The sequence below is a fragment of the Ruditapes philippinarum genome, unplaced genomic scaffold, assembly GCF_026571515.1.
Source record: "Ruditapes philippinarum isolate M1 unplaced genomic scaffold, ASM2657151v2 ctg3894_1_1_1_1, whole genome shotgun sequence".
NCBI lineage: Eukaryota > Metazoa > Mollusca > Bivalvia > Venerida > Veneridae > Ruditapes > Ruditapes philippinarum.
In genome coordinates this window covers 9,482-28,525 of record NW_026859779.1, presented here as the reverse complement: position 1 = coordinate 28,525, position 19,044 = coordinate 9,482, and the positions used below count along the sequence as shown (strand labels likewise).

General features: G+C 32.1%; 2 protein-coding genes across 2 annotated transcripts; one reads left to right on the top strand and one right to left on the bottom strand.

Annotated features, from left to right (window-relative positions):
* Positions 1 to 13: 13 nt before the first annotated feature.
* On the bottom strand, positions 14 to 19,044 carry LOC132757897 (RAB6A-GEF complex partner protein 2-like). The gene is made up of 9 exons (XM_060749390.1): positions 18,925 to 19,044; positions 16,314 to 16,517; positions 12,557 to 12,678; positions 9,335 to 9,451; positions 8,226 to 8,375; positions 2,919 to 3,056; positions 2,173 to 2,300; positions 1,609 to 1,786; positions 14 to 434 (listed from the first exon to the last, which is right to left on the bottom strand). Exons 2-9 carry the CDS (start codon positions 16,409 to 16,411, stop codon positions 211 to 213), a joined length of 1,155 nt encoding a protein of 384 aa, XP_060605373.1. The 5' UTR covers positions 16,412 to 16,517; positions 18,925 to 19,044; the 3' UTR covers positions 14 to 210.
* Positions 13,258 to 15,925, top strand: LOC132757896 (uncharacterized). The gene has a single exon (XM_060749389.1). It carries the CDS (start codon positions 13,473 to 13,475, stop codon positions 15,312 to 15,314), a length of 1,842 nt encoding a protein of 613 aa, XP_060605372.1. The 5' UTR covers positions 13,258 to 13,472; the 3' UTR covers positions 15,315 to 15,925.

Here is a 19,044-nt window from a genome sequence, read left to right as displayed (position 1 = left end):
TCATGTTTTACTAACCTCTTTGTTAAAGGTAAGTTTTTAATCTGAAAGCCCAAAATAAAATCTTACACTGGTTAATCACTCTAGTACATCAAAAATATCATCACTTTCACCTCTTCACTTTAAGAGTTATTCAATTTTATTGCCCCCAAATATATCAAACCATGAATTCTATCCTTTAAAATAAAGATAGATTTCAATAATTAACACTTCTCAGATAGTGAGTGAATGACGTATTTTCAACAATGACACACTGGAGGCGTACACGGGGTTAGATGCAAACATCTTTATTGGTAGGTCCCATACCATTGTTTCAACTTTTAGTGTAGCTGGACCCCGCCATGTTGTACTATCGTCAGAATCGTTTTTACGTATCTCCCCTTTAATAGGTTCAACCGAAGTGACAAACTCGAAATGTAACCTCCAACGTTGACATACTGAAATAAGAAATGTTAAACAATGCTATCAGTTACATCAGTTATGTGTCACAGAATAACAATTCTTGTATAATAGACTCTTGGTTCCGTTAGTTTTACCCTTGCCGGAAATTTCATCTGGCATGAGGGTTGCCAAATGAGTCATGTGCTATACAATGGTATGCTTAGGATGACGTATTTTTGCCTTTTTGAATGGAAATGTAATTTCATACACTGTTGTGAGAAAATAATAACAGGTGTCATGACATTAATATCCATGGAAAAATGTTTTATTAAGGTAAAGAATTTAAAATAAGATGGAATATGGTAGAATATGCAAGAAAAAATATCTGACATGTTTGCTGTTCGGTTCTGGATATTCGTCCCTTGGGAACCAATCCATGGGCGGGTCCCCGCGGGAAGGATATTCTGATTTGAACCACAACATATGACATATATTATTATTCTGTTAATGATCTTAAAATTTTCCGTAATTTATTTATTATGAAAACATACCTTGTTTATAAAATAGACATAGAGTCTTTTGGTCATTTTTCTCTTACTATTGATCTAGAAAATCAGGTGGGATTAACAATTCACCTCAGTGATTTATATATAGAAAATTTTCTTAATTGAATGTAAGATAAGACAGAATCCAAGAAGACTAAAAAGTTATCTATTTATCATAAGGACAGAAACACCTTTTACATTACAATGCAATAATCATCACTAGCATTCAAAAGGCTTAACCTTTAGCTTGCTTGAAACCAGTCTTTGCCACCAGTATAGAGCCAAACCATCCTGCACACCCATACAGTCTGACAAGACTCTATACTATTGGTAGCTCAATGGAAGTTTGCAACAGAGGAAAAATCCATTATATAAATTCTGCTGGATCAACATTAATATGAGCCGCGTCACAACAAGACCAACATAATGCGTTTGCGATCAGCATGGATCCAGACCAGCCTGCGCATTCGCGCAGTCTGATAAGGATCCATGCTGTTCGCTATCAGTTTCTCTACTTGTAATAGGGTTGGTAAGCAAACAGCATGGATCCTGATCAGACTGCGCAGATGCGCAGGCTGGTCTGGATCCATGGTGGTCGCAAACGCATTATGTTGGTTTTGTCATGGCGCAACTCAATTATATAAATTCTGCTGGATCAACATTAATATATTTTTCTAACACTTACCAATATCTGTCATAAAAGAGGGTGTGGCTGTTAGTGGTACTGGTATCATGAAGTTAGACTTAGCCGTGTGTAAACACATTTCTTGATGTCGTACATAAGACGTGAGTGAACTCCCTTGACTAGATTTTTTCCGGCACTCTTCCGATATATTTTCTTCACTTTGTAAAGTTACAGAATACTGCAAAACAAAAAATTTTCATTTCACATACAATGTATTATAACTTTACGCTATACAGTACCATGGTAAAAGTAACTAATTTAACTTCTAAGCAAAATTTTTCAACATCTTGTATCCCGCTAATAGAGAACTAGACTGCAAGTGAAGCAATGACTTTAATAAAGCCTCTGTGACTGACCATTAACTTTAAATATATCTACTTATGTTTACAACTCATATAAATCATGTCTAAATTACACTGCTGAATTACTCTAGTAGTACATACATAAAGAAACATGGTTGTACTGACTTCTTTAAAGAATAATAATTATAAATCAGCCGAGTGTGACATGGCAAAACAAGTGATAACTTAATGTTAATAGTCTAGAGAACTATACAATCATTACCTGAACACAATTAACACTGGTATCTGAGAAATCCATCACACCAATAATGTCCTCCCCTAGTTTATATGCCTGTTTATACATGATACACTTTGCAACTTTACCCCGGCTGTTTGTAATGTTATATGAATCTGAAATACAAAGTCACATAAGTCGTCGACCTGTAATAATTCTACCGCCATACTGAAATTTAAGTATTTGCACTTGTGAAATAGCATTTAGAACTGCCGACTATTAATTCATTGAAATTCAACATTAAAACTGAGCATAAAACTGTCACTATATCTACACAAAAGTGAAATCTTCCGAACTCTATATAATCCTTCAAAAAACCAGCCATAATCAGTGCCAGAATGTAACAGGAATGAAATTAGGTTGGAAACTAACCACTCCATTGCTTAAAGGTTAGCTTTCTTTTACATATCTAGCCTTCTTTCTCACATATCTAGCGTTGTTTTTTTCTCAAAATTTTATGTACTTGATTTGAAGGCATATAATTTTTCAACTTAGTGCAGAAACGGGGTATATCTATTAAATTATATTAGGATTTAACCAAATATTGCAGTTAGGTGACGATTTGCCCTCTGAAATGTTTCATGATAGTAAAGAATAAACTGTTAGTGGTTGGTCATTCTAGGAAAGTTAATTTGTCAAAAGAAAAAATATTAAACCAACAAAAACATCGATCATCTAGCTATACTATTATAACATAAATTATGATAAAAATATGGTACATATAGGTTACATACGTGGCCCATTTCTTGCTGTAACAGTACCCAGAATTCCTAGCGCTATATCAAGGACAGAATTCTCTTGTCTTGGTTTCAGGAATGGATTTGATGGCTGTACTTCCTCCGAGTCTAAGTAAACACTTATATCATTCATTCCTGGAAAGAAAGCAAAAATAATAATAATAATAACTAGATTCAACTTAATACATGGATTTATTATTGAACACAATTAGAAATTATCACATAATTCCAAATAGAATCTACCTAGAATATACCACTTAGAAAGGACCCTCTGATAACATATGCACTTTGCAAATCCAAAAGATAGTTGTCTCTATACTAAATAAAGACAACAAATAAATGTTACAAAACAGACTTTGGTGACCAGTCTAATACAGACATTTTTCATTGGACCATTTCAAACACATGATCAAATTCATCCAATCAGAAGACAGAGATTGAGACTGGTCTCCAATCTCAAATAACATGAAGTACTATCAAACAAATGTATTTTCAACATTTAAATTGTGATTAAAAATATTTAATTTAATAAAAACCTACATGACGTACTATCATAAGTGGCTAAACAAAGATTTCATTTGTGTATCTTTATGACAATTTTCTGTTACACGAGCTGTTGGTAGGACAGCATACTCAACTATTCTCAATGCTTGAAGTAACACAAGAGCCTTGATCATGTACAATTTTCTAATTTCAAAAAGGGCCATAATTGTCTCAAATTCAGGTTAGAGTTATGGGCTCCTATTACAGTTTCAAATAAGTATGAAGTTTCAACCCATTCATTCAGTAGTTTTTGCGATACCAACTTGCACACAAAAAACTAAACCAAACTGTGATGTTGGTTAGTATCAGATCACGGGGAATCAGTATCTTACAACATGCTTGATATAAATGAATCTTCAAACATACGAATATTCAAGCAATACTTCAAGACTACTAATTATCAAATAAACAAAACACACAAAAGAAATTCATACAAACATAATTAATGTAAGTCATAATGGCCAAAACTGTTATAGCTTCAACAATTTATTAATAGCATGTTTATGAATAAAGACATTCTGTCTAATTCCCAGCTTAAAAAGATTATAAATGATATTAAATTGAAGAGGTACAAAATCATGTTTAAACTTTAAATATTTACTATCGGTACTGTGTATGTATGACTAAATTCTTTTTTAAAATAATAAATAAACAAATATAAACTATTTTAATTGTCTCCCCCAAATGTTAAGATTTTGGCTGTTATTTGCTGTAAATGATTTAGTTCTGATACAAAATGAAGAAACAATCATAAGGTTTGTTTGATATTGTTTGTCTTGTTTTTATACTAATTTCAATACTTTTTTGGTCATATCTGGTCATGTGGTTCACCTAACCGGCTTTCCTGGATAACTAACCAGTAAATACCATTTTCTCAGCATCGACACTCAGACTCTCAAATGATTTCTCAATCACCAGTGACAAACAATTTGGCAAACACTTCCCTGCTTATGATTAATTTCTTTCTAAACCACAATAAAAAAAATATTGCAAAAAAAGAGTAAACATGCAACTCATAATTAAATAGAAAATTAATCTGACTTATCCAGGATCATACTAGAAAAATGGTATATTACATTTAAAGTCTAAAAAAGAAATCAACACTTAATTCTCATATTCAAAGATATTCAGGACTGTTATGGATTAAAAAACATGAAAAAATATTCCCAGGCACTCCCAAATTCATTATATAGTTCCAAAATAATAAAATTATAATGAATGTATGATTATGTACAGGTACAATAAACATAAAACATTTGTTTTTTTGTCTCTCCACTTTTTCTGCTTTTCCTATAAATACATCTATTTGTTCTTCACTCTTGTTCCCCATGAATAAATAGATAATTCCCCATTAATAAAGCATACATGTATTCCTTTTTTTCTTTTTTTGGAATTTAGAACCATCTTTTGTTACATTCATGCAGGTAATTAGCTAAGATTGTCGAACTGAGCTGTTAACATAATATAATCTGACAAAGCAATTCAGATTTGCAACTTGGCCTCACATTAACCTGCTGGATCTGTGTGACACTGACTTGTTCAGTTTTCCTTTCTTTTTTTTAAAGATATACTATGCTCAAATTTGATTTTTGAAAATATTGATAAATGCTACACAGTCTCTTTGTATCTATAAAATAAACATGTTTCGACTTCATTTAAAGTAGATATGTTATGTTTTGAACTCTTCACACTATAGGTGGTCTCAATATGAATATATAGTGTCATTAAAAAAAACTGGCAGTTTTTTAAGAAGAGACCAATTTTACTTGACCCGTAATAAAAAATGCAGCTTCCTATACATAGTTTATTCATTATTTTATTCAAATTTAACATATTCAGTAAGAATTTCATGGATTTCAATACATTTCTAAAAAATAAATATTTTACCAAAAGATGAGCATAGTATATCTTTAACTGCCCAGTACCATTTTTTGGGGATATCAAAATGAAAATGAGTCAGTCAGCCAACAGTATAAAGATGGCCTGGCTCTATACTGGGGGCAATGGCAAATTTTAGTTCTTAAAAGTCAAAAGTTTGTCAAAGATCAAACCACCTTATAACAATGCTGCTGATACTTGGTCAATATTTAAACTCATAATTCATTTTCATAATTGTTGTTGCTATTGATAATACATATTCAAGTTTGTTGACAAGTGCTTATTTTCATCAAAATAGTCCTTGTTGTTTAAATGTATAATTCATAATTTACCTATGAAATAAGATTTCATTTTTATTTGGGATTTTCTTGATTCATTGTTGAAATTTTTGTGTTATATTTACAGAAATCTAACCAGGTCTAGCAAAAAAAAAAGAAAACACAAAATAATTTAATAATAAAAAAGTTACAGGATTTTTTCAATTAAAATGTAATTAAAGAAGGATCTCCCAACTAATAACTATACATATCCCAAGTTTTTTACCCAACACTTACTTGCAGAAAACACTGTCAAAAATATAAGGAAAAATATGAATACCTGAATAATTTATTTACAAAGATACCCATTTTATAATTTAGTTTTTCATAACTGACCACAAATAAATAAAAGAAATCCAATAGCATAAGCCCTATCCATGCTCCTCAAAAAAACAACAGTCATTTCATATGCAAAATTTTCAAAGTGTAATGCACATATTAAACTAATAAAAGAATCTGAATTCTGATTAGATGATTTTTCAAGTCATTCTTGAAACAGACCAATCAAAAGCACCTTGTCTTCAACTTAGTTATCTTTTGTACATGTATATCCAGGCTTTTATAAAACAGAAGGAAGTCTCCAATGTGATTATGGTAAAATTTGATTGGTTAATTTAAAGTGTGTCAATTCAAGTATCAACCAATCAAAATGCTATATATGTATGTATGATCTCATTGCAGACAAGCTTTTATTGGTCAATAAAAATAAGGAATGTTCTGGAGTAAAGACATTTCAAATAAAATCAAGAAAACCAAAATTTCATAAATATGAAGACAGCAGTTAATTCATAAATTTCCATGATAATACATTACAACAAAAATGCAAAATATCTAACAAACAAGCAAACTGAAATAATAAACAAAACCTACAACCAATCATAACAAAATATAATTAAAAAGAAACAAAAGAAAAAAAAAGATATAAATTATTTTAAATATCTGTCCACATTTTGTAAAGTCAATCATTTAATGACCTTTAATACTGCGAGATGAAATACAATTATTTCCATACACAGGGATTGATTAAAAATTCCAAAGCCAAACATGGGTTTCAAACCAATGGAGAAATAGGACATGTGAGTACAGAGTCTGGCAACAAATTATACCAATACATTAAGTAATAATCATTGTACACTTTAGATTATTGGTACCATTTAAAACTTGTGTACTTGTATCAAACGATCATGCCTTACACCTATATTCATGTGGATTAATAGCAACACTGTTGTAAATCAAGAAGTTTAACAGATGTACATGTGTATTTGTAACAGTATTGAATGCTTCCAAATCACACTGTATAAGTGTCACCAGTGATGGCAGATTGCTGCAGTGATGACAGAAATCTAAAATTCCTGATTACTACAGTTAGGTAATAAATTTGGTTGATTTATTTATATTAAGCAAATACTTAGGACACTTTCATTGGTATAATCTTAATGTCCCTTGACTGAAGATACTATCGAATGTATCGGGTATTTCTGGACTGACATTTTCCCATTTGCCTTGCCGGTAGTAATCAGTAAATTTTAGATTTCTGTCATCACAACAACAATCTGCCACCACTGACGCCGGTAATACGGTGTGCACTCTGACAAAGCTTAACACCTTGACTTACTCTGATGAAAAGTTCGTAAATCTATTTTTAACCTCAATGGCCTTGACCTAGTTGACCTAGAAAAGCACAGCACAGAAGGTAATAGATCTAGCAAGGAATCCAAAAACACCAAATCGCTTGGATGTCAGTCAATAAATGAATGTTCTAAGTAAGTATTTCCAAAGTACAGAGGGCAAAGGTCAGAAGGAAAACGATGGAGAGAAGGACAAACCATGGCAACCATATACTCTATAACCATATGACAGTGTTGCTATTAATCTTTCATATGCATTTTTATATAAAATTAAACGTTTACCTGGTGCTGAAAATATTCAAACAAAATAAATATAAATCAAAGAGTAAATCAAACTACATAGTCAAACAACTAACAACAAAGCAAGAAACACCAAAAAATATAAGTTTACTGTGTGTCATAATAAACCATTTTGGTGAAAAAAAACAACACTACATTCATTTCAAATTTTACATTTGATTATCCAATAGTAACAAAAAATGTTCCAAAAAAATAATGTTTAAGGTATCATGAGAGTAAAATTCTATGCAAATGTAAGTCTGGAGTATGTGACTAAGACAATATTAAAAGCTAAAAAAAACACTTAAAATTTATCCAAACTTGTAAAGATCTATAAGCTTTTATCCCTGCTGGAAAAAAAAATCATTAGACATTAATCCCACCAGTATAGAGCCAGGCCTGCCTGTTTATCCATACAATATGGTCTGGATTAACAAAAACATAATGTTGAGTCAATGATTTATACAAAATAAAATTAAAAATTAAAGTTCCAAAAGTTATATATTGCCAAAAATTTATACAAAGAACAGAGATGGATTTGAAACCTGTAGTTTAATGCTGTATATGAAGGAAGTAAAGTAAACAAATATTTCACTACATAACAATTAAATATATTAACTACAAAAATGATCGTTATTATTTAACTGGGAGTTACATACCATGTAAAACTAGCACTCTAAATGGAATCCTGATTAATTTTGTGGGATGGTTCACTCTCTGTGTACCGAGGGTCAGTTTGTACGAGTATTTCACAGCCTGACCGCGGAATGTGGGCGGGGCATCTGTAGGAATCATCTCTCTATATGTGACTGAAAAAATAAAAAAACAATGATAATCATCTGAGGTGTTTTATTCTAATTGTGCAATCACAATAAAAACGATGATAAGTTATCAAAAGATATACAATGATGTTCTGTGTTAGTTACAAAATACCTCTTGTTTTCATAGTTATTCAGTCATATACTCCTGTTACCAATTTACACTCTTTTATAGTCTTTATCACAAATGTGTAAGAAAATGCTGAAAGAATAACACTCTTTTAGAGTCTTTACCACTCATGTGTAAGAAAATGCTAAAAATCTATCACTCTTTTAGAGTCTTTACCACTCATGTGTAAAAAAAATGCTAAAAATCTATCACTCTTTAAGTCTTCACCACTTATGTGTAAGAAAATGCTGAGTAATAACACTTTTTAGGGTCTTTACCACTTGTGTGTAAGAAAATGCAAAAAAAAGATAACATTCTTTTATGGTCTTTACCACTTACATCTAAAAAATGTTAATTTTCCATCTGTGATAACCAATAAAGTTTTGATAGTTACTTTTGCTTTAAGCATAATATTTCATTGCTTACCTTGTTTACTGCATTGTTCATTTAGGATCAATTTGTTTTAAATATAAAAAAGTTATTTCCAATAATAAGAATATATCTTTTTTAGTACAGTACAATTTCAAAAAGAAAACAATCACAAAACATTATTATATTGAAACCAATGATGTTTCAATTATAAACCATCCAATCATTTATAGCATCACATGTCCACAAGTTAACAGAAAATCTACCATCACACTTATATTTGAAAATCTCTCTTTAAACACATAACACAATTGAAAGAAATCAAAATATTGCTTTAAACCATCCTTTTCTTTACATTTTTCTTAAAAAAGAGACAGTCCTCCTTTCAACCAACACGAATATACCTTCTTTATAATAGATATATCATGGAATTTTTTTCTTCCAGGTTATTTCTATTACAATTAAGACTTACATGTTTTAGATTGTCCAGGGTCCAGCCTCATGTCACAGAACAAGATTTTAGGCTTGGTTGTCAGCACCGTCATCCCGCGCTCCCCTTTACTTGGTACAAATGATGTATCTCCACCTACTAAATAACCCAAATTGATTACCAAATTAAAAGCCATCAATAATTGAGCCACGTCACGACAAAGTGGGTTTGCGACCAGCATGGAACCAGACAAGCCTGCGCATCTGCGCAGTCTGATCAGGATCCATGCTGTTCGCTAGTAGTTTCTCTACTTGTAATAGGGTTGGTAAGTGAACAGCATGGATCCTGATCAGACTGTGCGGATGCGCAGGCTGATCTGGATCCATGCTGGTCGCAAACACACTATGCTGGTTTTGTCATGGTGCGGCTCATTTATCATTCTCTGAAACAATTACCTAACTATCGAGGGTACCAAATACATGTATGAGATTAACATGGTTCATACAAATTTGCTGAAGCAAATTTTAAGTGTTTTTTCAAAAGTTCTTTAAAGGCCTTGTTTTTCGACATTGACATGATTTCAAAGTAATACAATTTGTTTGTTGTCATTTCATGTATTATGTTAATTCCTTTATTGCTGTAATGAATAGTATCATATATGGCTTGAATCTAGGATCATACTAACATAAATATCATGTACATGTATGTATTATGTTGGTTTTTTTTTGCTTTTTTACGTACCTTGTCTATGCAATTATCATAAACCCTTGTATCAGGGCAGGCATTTAGGGGGAAATAAGTCATATTTCCCAGTAATGTGATGTGGGAAATACTGGAAAATATAAATTATTCCTTAAACAACCAGAGGCTGGTACAGTCTTTGTCACAACTGGCCACAGATAAAAAATTACATGTGAAGTTTACTTTAGTTTTTAAGAACAGCAAAAGTCAATTTTAATTTGACACTTAAGTAGAAAATACTGAAAGGAAACTAGTTTTGTGCTGCAGAATATTGCTGGAATTAATAACATTATGGTTTTGTTTGGTTTGTTTTTATGTCACTCTGATACAGTAGAGGTAATAGGGGACTTTCCAGCTTTACTGGGGGAAGGAAAGCCTCAGGTGCTCCTCTGGGCACTATTTCAGGCACCTGACGAGAACCACTTACATTCCCTTAGCTAGCTGGGTAGCTTCCTTATATGAAAAGAATCAAAAGTCCCTGGCAGGATTCAAACACGCAGCAGTGAGGGGCAAGTGGTTTGAAGTCAATGTCTTTAACCACACAGCCACAAACAAAATTAATGAAAATGACTAGTGACTGGTGATTCAATGGTGAAAAAGAATTGAGCCGGGCCATGACAAAACCAACATAATGTGTTTGCGACCAGCATAGGTCCAGACCAGCCTGCGCATCCGTGCAATCTGCTCAGGATCCATGCTGTGTCCTAAGAAACTATAACAAGTAGAGAAACTGATAGCGAACAGCATGCACAGGCTGGTCAGGATCCATGCTGGTCGCAAACCGATTATGTTGGTTTTGTCAAGGCGTGGCTCAGATAAATATCACATTAAAATAATTTTAGCATCTGATTATTTATAAATTATGATTTGTTGGCATTAATGGTATTTTGTTTTTAACAATACTGTATTTTTAGTAGCATAAGGAAATAATTCTCAGCATTTCATCTTGGTTTTAGGATTATTCAAGCATTTCATCATGGCTTTAAAGATATTTTCCATAACAGAAATTAATTTCAAATATATCACAAGGAAACTACGGTATTCCAGTTTGGTTTACCACAAGAGTAAATCCTAGTCAGACTATGTAAATAAGATGATGTTAATGTGGTTTTACTGGGAATTGTAAGAGTAAATCCCAAATATATAAATTCTATTAATAACAGAAACATTATCAATAAGTACCTAGTTGTGTATTCTCTTCCTGTACTTATACAACTTTGTAAATAAACTTCCCCTGGCTCTTAAAAGCAGCACGCCTCCAGATTCATGCTAATTTTTATGAAAATTTTGAAAATGTATTTGAATGTATAATATTGTGAAATAACCAAAAGGAAGCAATTTACACATTATCAATGGCACTTACAACCCACGTAAATTATCAAAAAGTGGTTAAAATATGCATAAATAGCCCTTACTGTGTTAGTAACGCAGTAGAAATATACTTGTAAATACCGAAAAATCAGTCATTAAACGCACATTACATGTAAAATATTACTTGAATCTTGAATCATTTTACTTTTCCTAAAATCTTAGTACATATTTCTAAAGTTTGATTTTATTGAAATATTTTAACTCATCTGGAGGCATGCAGCTTTAATGAACATTTAACATTACTGAATTCTTTTTTTGTTTGTAATTTTGTGTTTGTAATTTTAGGCTAGCCTTATAAAAATGACACGAGACTTATGTTTAAAATACAAATACATGGGCTTCAAAAAACTAAGTCTTTTTTCACAATTATTTGCATAAAAAAAATTATCAATCATATTGTGGCATTTGATGAAAAAGTTTCTATAAGCAGTCTTGAATCACAGGTAGACTTTAACAAAGGTTTGGCTGTATTTCAAAACCTGAACCTTTAAGACTGAAAATAATGCTCATCTTTAACAAAAAAGGTTAACATTCATTTGTGTTTATTGGGAAACAATTTGATTGTTGCACTCAAATGTTGTAGGAAATATTTCTTCCATTCTTTTAAATCACTTTTTTTACACAAAAATGAGTGCTTCTTGTTCCATACTATTAAGGTCTTACACCAGCTGCCGGTACATACCGGGATATTGATTTGAGGGTAACTGTTTACGGTAGTAATGAAGCTCTGCCGAAATTCCGCTATACAGTTACCTGAGAGCTAGATATCCCAATCTGTTACAATAGCCGGTGTCTGTTACAACAGCCGGTGTTTGATTTTTCTTTTCATTTTAAATATTAATCATATTTAGGAAAGAAATTCAGAAAACTAGTATTTTTATTTAGCACTTTTTCCTTACAGTAGAGTATGAAATTACAACATTATTCATAATGGCAAACTGATGTTATCATAGAAGCACAATTAATTCATAAAAGGCCCGCAGGAATTATATCATTTAAAGCTTAAGCATGCGACTTGTCTTAAGTTACATGGGGGTTGTAAGACAGGTTTTTTCTAGCACCGTTGTAAACAGTAGATAATCCTGTCTGATATGCAAGATGGAGGTTAAACAGTACCAGTATTTCAAAGTGATATTTATGTTTTATACCAACCTGAAGAGGAAACATCTTCTGCTGTAAGCTGATCTGTACGTGGCAGATATACACGGCTCTCACTCACTGAACATTGACAATGTATCTGTGCACTTGCCCACGATAAACTATCTGGTCCATTCCTAGTACAAACATAAGACAAATTACATAATTGTATGGTTTTATACAGCATTTAAACTTTGTCAATAACGATAGAAAATCTAATCTTTTAGGAGAGAAAGTGATAAAAAAAGTTTACAGAAATGCTGTTTGTTACCCCAGGTGTACCATATTACCTAACATACATGTACACGTATTGCTTGCAGGGACACATGTCTTCAATGATTTCATTTTCTCAAAACAGCATGTGGCTTTCTTAAAGGGTAAATATAGTATGGTTAATATGAAAAAAGGGGAAATTTTGAAATCAAATGCCAAACAATTGTAAATGCTGCATAGCTAAACAATTAATTTTATTTTCAATTCAATTGCAAGGTGCATTGTAACATAGAAAGGAAAAGAATGAATTAATCCCCTCGGCACTAAATTTAATTGTTGAAAATGAGAATGAATCCTAAGAGTATTGTAACAGTAAGTATTTAAAAAACTTTCCGCATTTTTATTTTCCTTCTGTTCTTATATTTCATTCACTGCAAACTGATATGAGTTAAAAACCCAATTTTCTTATTTCAGGAAAATAAAGACACATCACTACCAGACTGTTAAGAGATCTTTTTACAAGATCTTGAAAATGTTGAATTTTTACAAATAATTTCCTTATCTCAAATAGTTATTCATGACTTGTGGTTTGTGGAATGATTAACTAATTATCCCTAGAGTGGGATGGGTCAGGCTCATTATAAATATAGTTCAAGGCATTAACATGAAACTACTTTATGACTAAAACAGGCCATTTATTGTAATTTTAAGCAACAGAATGGAGGTGACTGGTCGTCGATCACAAAAAAGTAGTGTTAAATGCAATACAGACATTCCGCTACGTGACCAGGAGGTAACTGGGCGTCGATCATTAAAAAGTAGTGTTAAGAGTGATACAGATATTAAACTATGTGAGCTGGAGATGACTAGGAGTGGATCACAAACTAGCAGTGTTAAAAGATATACAGATATCTCACTTTGTCAGATATGTGAATGTGACGGCACGGAAGTTTACGCTCATTGTTACTGCAAAACATGTCATAAACATTTATGTACCTCCTGTTTACAGTATCACCAGTGTCTTCAAAGGAACAATAGACATGTCATTAAAAACAAAGAAAACCAGATAAGCAACAAAGTTCATGATGAAGGAAGCTTCAAGTTTTGCGATATACATGAAACAGAAATCGTGAAGCTTTATTGTCAAAGACACAATTCTGTAGGATGTGAGCAGTGTATGAATCTCTATCATAAAAAGTATCTGGGTTGCATGGTGCAACCCATTGCAGACGTGTCCAGAAACTATGACAATAGCAGAGAACTTGCCAAGATCAAAGAGGAGTTGAATAATTTAATGTCTGAAATTATTTCTTCCAGGCATGAAGTACTCTCATCTTTGAACGATGCTGAGAAATTGAAGGAGACCCAGGTTGATAAAGTTAAAACATTTCACGCCGAGTTAAAACAGTACATCAATGCTTCTGAAGAAGAAATCCTCCAAAAAGTGGAACAAATACATGCCAATGATGTCAAATATCAAACCGAACTATGTAACCAATGTGAAACCATAGCGACTGAAATAAACAAATATCAAGAACAACTTGATCAAAGTTCAGTTGAAGCTCACAATTTATTTGCTACAGCTAAGCTTGCACATAAAAAATTGTGCTCCTTCAGGGATTCAATTGAAGATGTGGTGGTCTCAAAGACAAAGATAAGTACTTACAAGTTTGTACCCTCCTCTGATTTACCAACAATAAAAGAGAAGCTAGGACCTTTGGGAACTTTGGATATTGATAACAAAGACAGTGAAGAATGTGATTTCAGTAAGTCAGAACTTGTTGGTAAAGTAAATGTGCAAATGGAGGTAGAAGATGATTGCTGCATAACAGGGATGGTCATGATTTCAGGAGATGAAATTCTGCTTGCTGATAATGCCAACAGTTCTCTGAAAATCTACAACATCAATGAAAATATGGTAACCTCCATGTGTAAATCGTTTGCGAAACCGTTTGACGTCACCACTATCACGTTCGAAACTGCTGCTGCGACTTTACCCACAGTTGGTGAAATATTGTTCCTGAACACAAAAAATGGCCTTACGCTAGACAGAACTTTAAGAGTGCGAAAGAACTGCCGAGGAATTGATCACAGCAATGGTTTACTAGCAGTGACCTTCACCTCACCACCAACAGTTCAGGTACTCAATTTGAATGGTAAAATTTTGCACCAAATTCAAGATACAGAAACATTTCAACTCCCTGGTAGTGTTGTCTTCACAAATGATAGCACTTGTTTGTTAGTCTCAGATTTTGGGAAGAATACAGTCTATAAGCTGGAAATAAATGATAACCTGACTGTTCATTCGGAATTTAAAAATTTGAACCGACCAAGTGGACTAGTACTGGCCAAGAGCAACACGGCGATCGTCTGCTGCACAGGAGATAATGAGCGCCTTAGTATGATTAACATTAGAGAAAAAGATGTACAATTTCTTAATACGAATCATGTACAAAAACCAGTATCAATAACAATCAGCAAAGGACATGACTACATGTATATCTGTGAAAATAAAGGAGCCGTAGACAGTAACTACATAATAGTATATCATCTTGAATGATGAAATTCACGTAACTTTGAACAATCTCCCTAAAATCTGAGACAAATTTTTTGACAACAAAACATTGAAATGTACACACCACCATGACCAGTATATCTCTAATTTGTCCAATAACATAAAAAAGTTTTAATCAATTTTTTGTCTGATATTTTCAGTATCAAATGAAATATATCTAATATTATGACTCATAAGAAAGTTAAACACAAACTTATAATATCCAATTTTTTTCCAAAGTAAAGAGGCTCTAATTCATTCCAAACAATTAGGATGGACAGCAAGTAAAAATAAAACATTTGATTTTCACTTACATGTAAATTTCACAGATAAAAGACATTAAATATTTCATATTTTAAAGGTTTGTTTATTTGTGTGTCTGTATGTATGGATTGGATTAAAGAAATTTTTTCCCTATTTTTCTGCCTTTATGAATGAGTCACATACTTAAGATGACAACATTTCTGAAAGAAGTTGTACAGTATGTATACTACATTCCTAAAGAAAATAGTACAGTGCTAAATAAAAATATCAGTTTCCATTACCTTGTTTAGAATTGCACTTAATAAAAAATTTATGTAATATGCTGCTCAGTGTGTTTAAGAATAATGAATTATAGTGCATAGTTTATCATTCAAAATCTCTGTAATTAATCACTCATGCCTATTGCTTTCATTATTCAGGGCTTTTTTTCCTTTTATAGTAGGGGCCGTTATAGGGCTGCTTCCCCAAAGAAAAATTCTTTAAAATCATGCAGTTTTCCCCAAAAATTGAATTTACATCAAGTTTTTTCTTCCCCTTTTGCAAATATACTGTGTAATTTTCCCCCAAAATTAAGGGCAGGGCTGCTTCCCCAACCTGTGAAAAAAAGCCCTGTTATTATATTTCTACGCATTTGAACATGAACCATTCGTTACTCTACAACACTGCACTCAAATTGTACTATTTCCTTAACACGTCACTTGTTAAGTTTTATTCAAGTATTTGAAGACTGAAAATACTCACTGGATTGGTCCATTATTTTTGAAGGTGATATCACACTGCAAGGTCTCCCCTGCCAAGAACACTGTCCCCCTGTGTAATATAGCTGTAACCTCTATCATCTTAATGGCATAGTCTGTATCAATACAATTTTTTTGTTCTTTTTCAATCAGTGAATTAACCCAGTTCAGGGATATTTTATTTTACCTACATACCGGTACTCATAATCTGAAAAGACAAAAATAACAATTGACATATTTTGTTATATACAATAAGTACAGCTTCGGAAAAAAAGTGATACTATAAAGACTGATACATAGTTACAGGTCTTACAGGTAACACCGACTAGAAAATGGCCATGAGCAGAGATTTCATGTGAAATTTACACATATTTCTTCATAAACTAAGCACCTTTTCAGAAAAAAAGTGGAAAAGGCCTTAGCCTGTATCTGCATAAAAGACACATAATGCAACCCTACATCATATCTTGAATAATATTGGTTAAAATTCATGCCACATTATGGTGTGGATTAGCATAAAATCCAATTTTTTATATGTTCAGTTGAATCAATATAATTTTATATAGGCTATCACATGTTATTATACATGTATGAACTATAAATAGCTTTAAAATGACTTTCTCCAATTGGTTAAGATGTAATTTTTTGTAAAAATAACTAGTGAATATCAGAGTATAATCACTGTTTTTTCCTCAAACAGATTTTCCTAGTACATTCACCTTTTATTTGTCTAAAAATAGATTTTCTGGAAAACCCTAAAAAGGCACATGCTATAACATGACATCATGCCAAGTTTGTTGTTATTTTTCTGACAAAACGTTGGGCAACTCGCAAATTAATGTCAAATTAGTCTATTTTTTTATAATATTGTTAACGTCTACATTTTTAAGAATATTTCGTATGTAGTGTGCCCTTGCGTTTCATTAAAATGTCGGAGCCAAATAATGGAAAAAGTAGACAAGCTGAAAAATGTTGATTTCTGTGGTATTCAATGGCAGATTTAATATCCCATTTAAAAGTATTTATGGATTATATAATAAAACAAATATATATACTTTTTAGCTGGTCAATATTAATTTTTTCAGTACATATCACATCACATTTACCAGCTAAAAAGTCCATATTTGTATAATATACAACAAGAAACTTCTCTGGAGATTACGACCATTAAAATAATATCTAAATGACCTTACTATTTTCGGTGTTTCTGTTTTTATACTGTGATAAGATGGTTATGCTGAAGCCAGACTCATAAGGAAAGTCCACCAATAATGCCAGGAATCTGGCATGCTGCTATTCATTCATTGAGCATCAAACATCATGCCATGTAGTAAAATAAAGCATATCACATCTTGCCAAAATGTTTGACCAAATGATTACTAGATTGACCTTTACAGGTTAATATGTGTGGAGAATTAAGAAAACAATGCCATGTATAAAACAATACCAATTCATAAAACATTTATAGAAGTCTACTTTGCCACATAAACATGATAAAGAGGCATAGGTTTTATCCACAAAAAGATAAGAATGTGTTTTCCTACATAAGGCAAGTGCCTCCTAGGGCAGGGCCAATTTTGACCCCCGAGTGTCATGATTGTTACAACTTTTGTAGAAATTCATAAATTTACGCTACATGGCAAATAGCTAAGCTCTGAGCTTTAGAGTTTCACACAATTAAAGACTTTAATGTGTTTTCCTTATATAAGTCTATATAAATCAAGTGACAACTGGGACAGCTGAATATTGAACCAAGGGGCATGATTCACATCAGTTTTGTCAAGGTCAATAAGGTAATTGCTTTGGGCAGAAGCAAAAATATCTCAAAGCGATGTCATATTTATAAGACTAGGATCAAACCGTTGACTGGGTCTGACCCCCCAAAAAATTTTTAACATAATTCTGAGATATTTTTGTTTGATTTTAGAGCTGATATTTTATTAATTATTGCCCATACACAAAATAGCACAATATCACAAACCGTAGTAAGTCTGAAATGGACTAGACTTAGCGATCACTGGAGACTGAGTGGCGGTTACTTACCAGGTTACGTACCATTTTTGAAGGTTACGTACCAAATATATATTTTGAAGTATATATGTACCATTGATATATTTTCATCTAATTTCTATGAAATATATACAGAGTAAATATCTATGGCTTAATAATTATAATAAAAAAAATAATAAACAAACTATTTCATTAATATTATTTATTTCTGAAAAGACATATCAAAGCAATCTTAAATGGCAATATAAGTTTACCTGTATCTATGAATGATTATCACACAGTCAGAAATGAGTAATCAAACAAACAAATTACAAACTATGAAATATTATCATTATAATATCATAATAAAAAATACAAAAAATCGCTTAATGCCCAAATTTAACAATAATTTATAATTTTATAAGTTACACCTTATTATCCCTTTATTAATTATTTCTATATATGTGGTGCATAACGTCCAAAGCAGTGGTACGTTTCCACCTGTGCAAAAAATTATTTGCTACAAATTCAAGTTGTATACTGTATCGGGATACTGTACGTCTAAAAGGAATTTTAATCATGTAAAATAATAATCATTGGGGTTGAAATAAATATAAATAAATTACCAAATCAAACGATTGCGTGTTGGTGAATTTCTTGCAGAAAAAAAATTATTTGTTGGCATATTTTAGATTGTGGTAGTGATCCCCCTTTAACCGTGTCTTAAGTCCGTCCTTAAACGTACT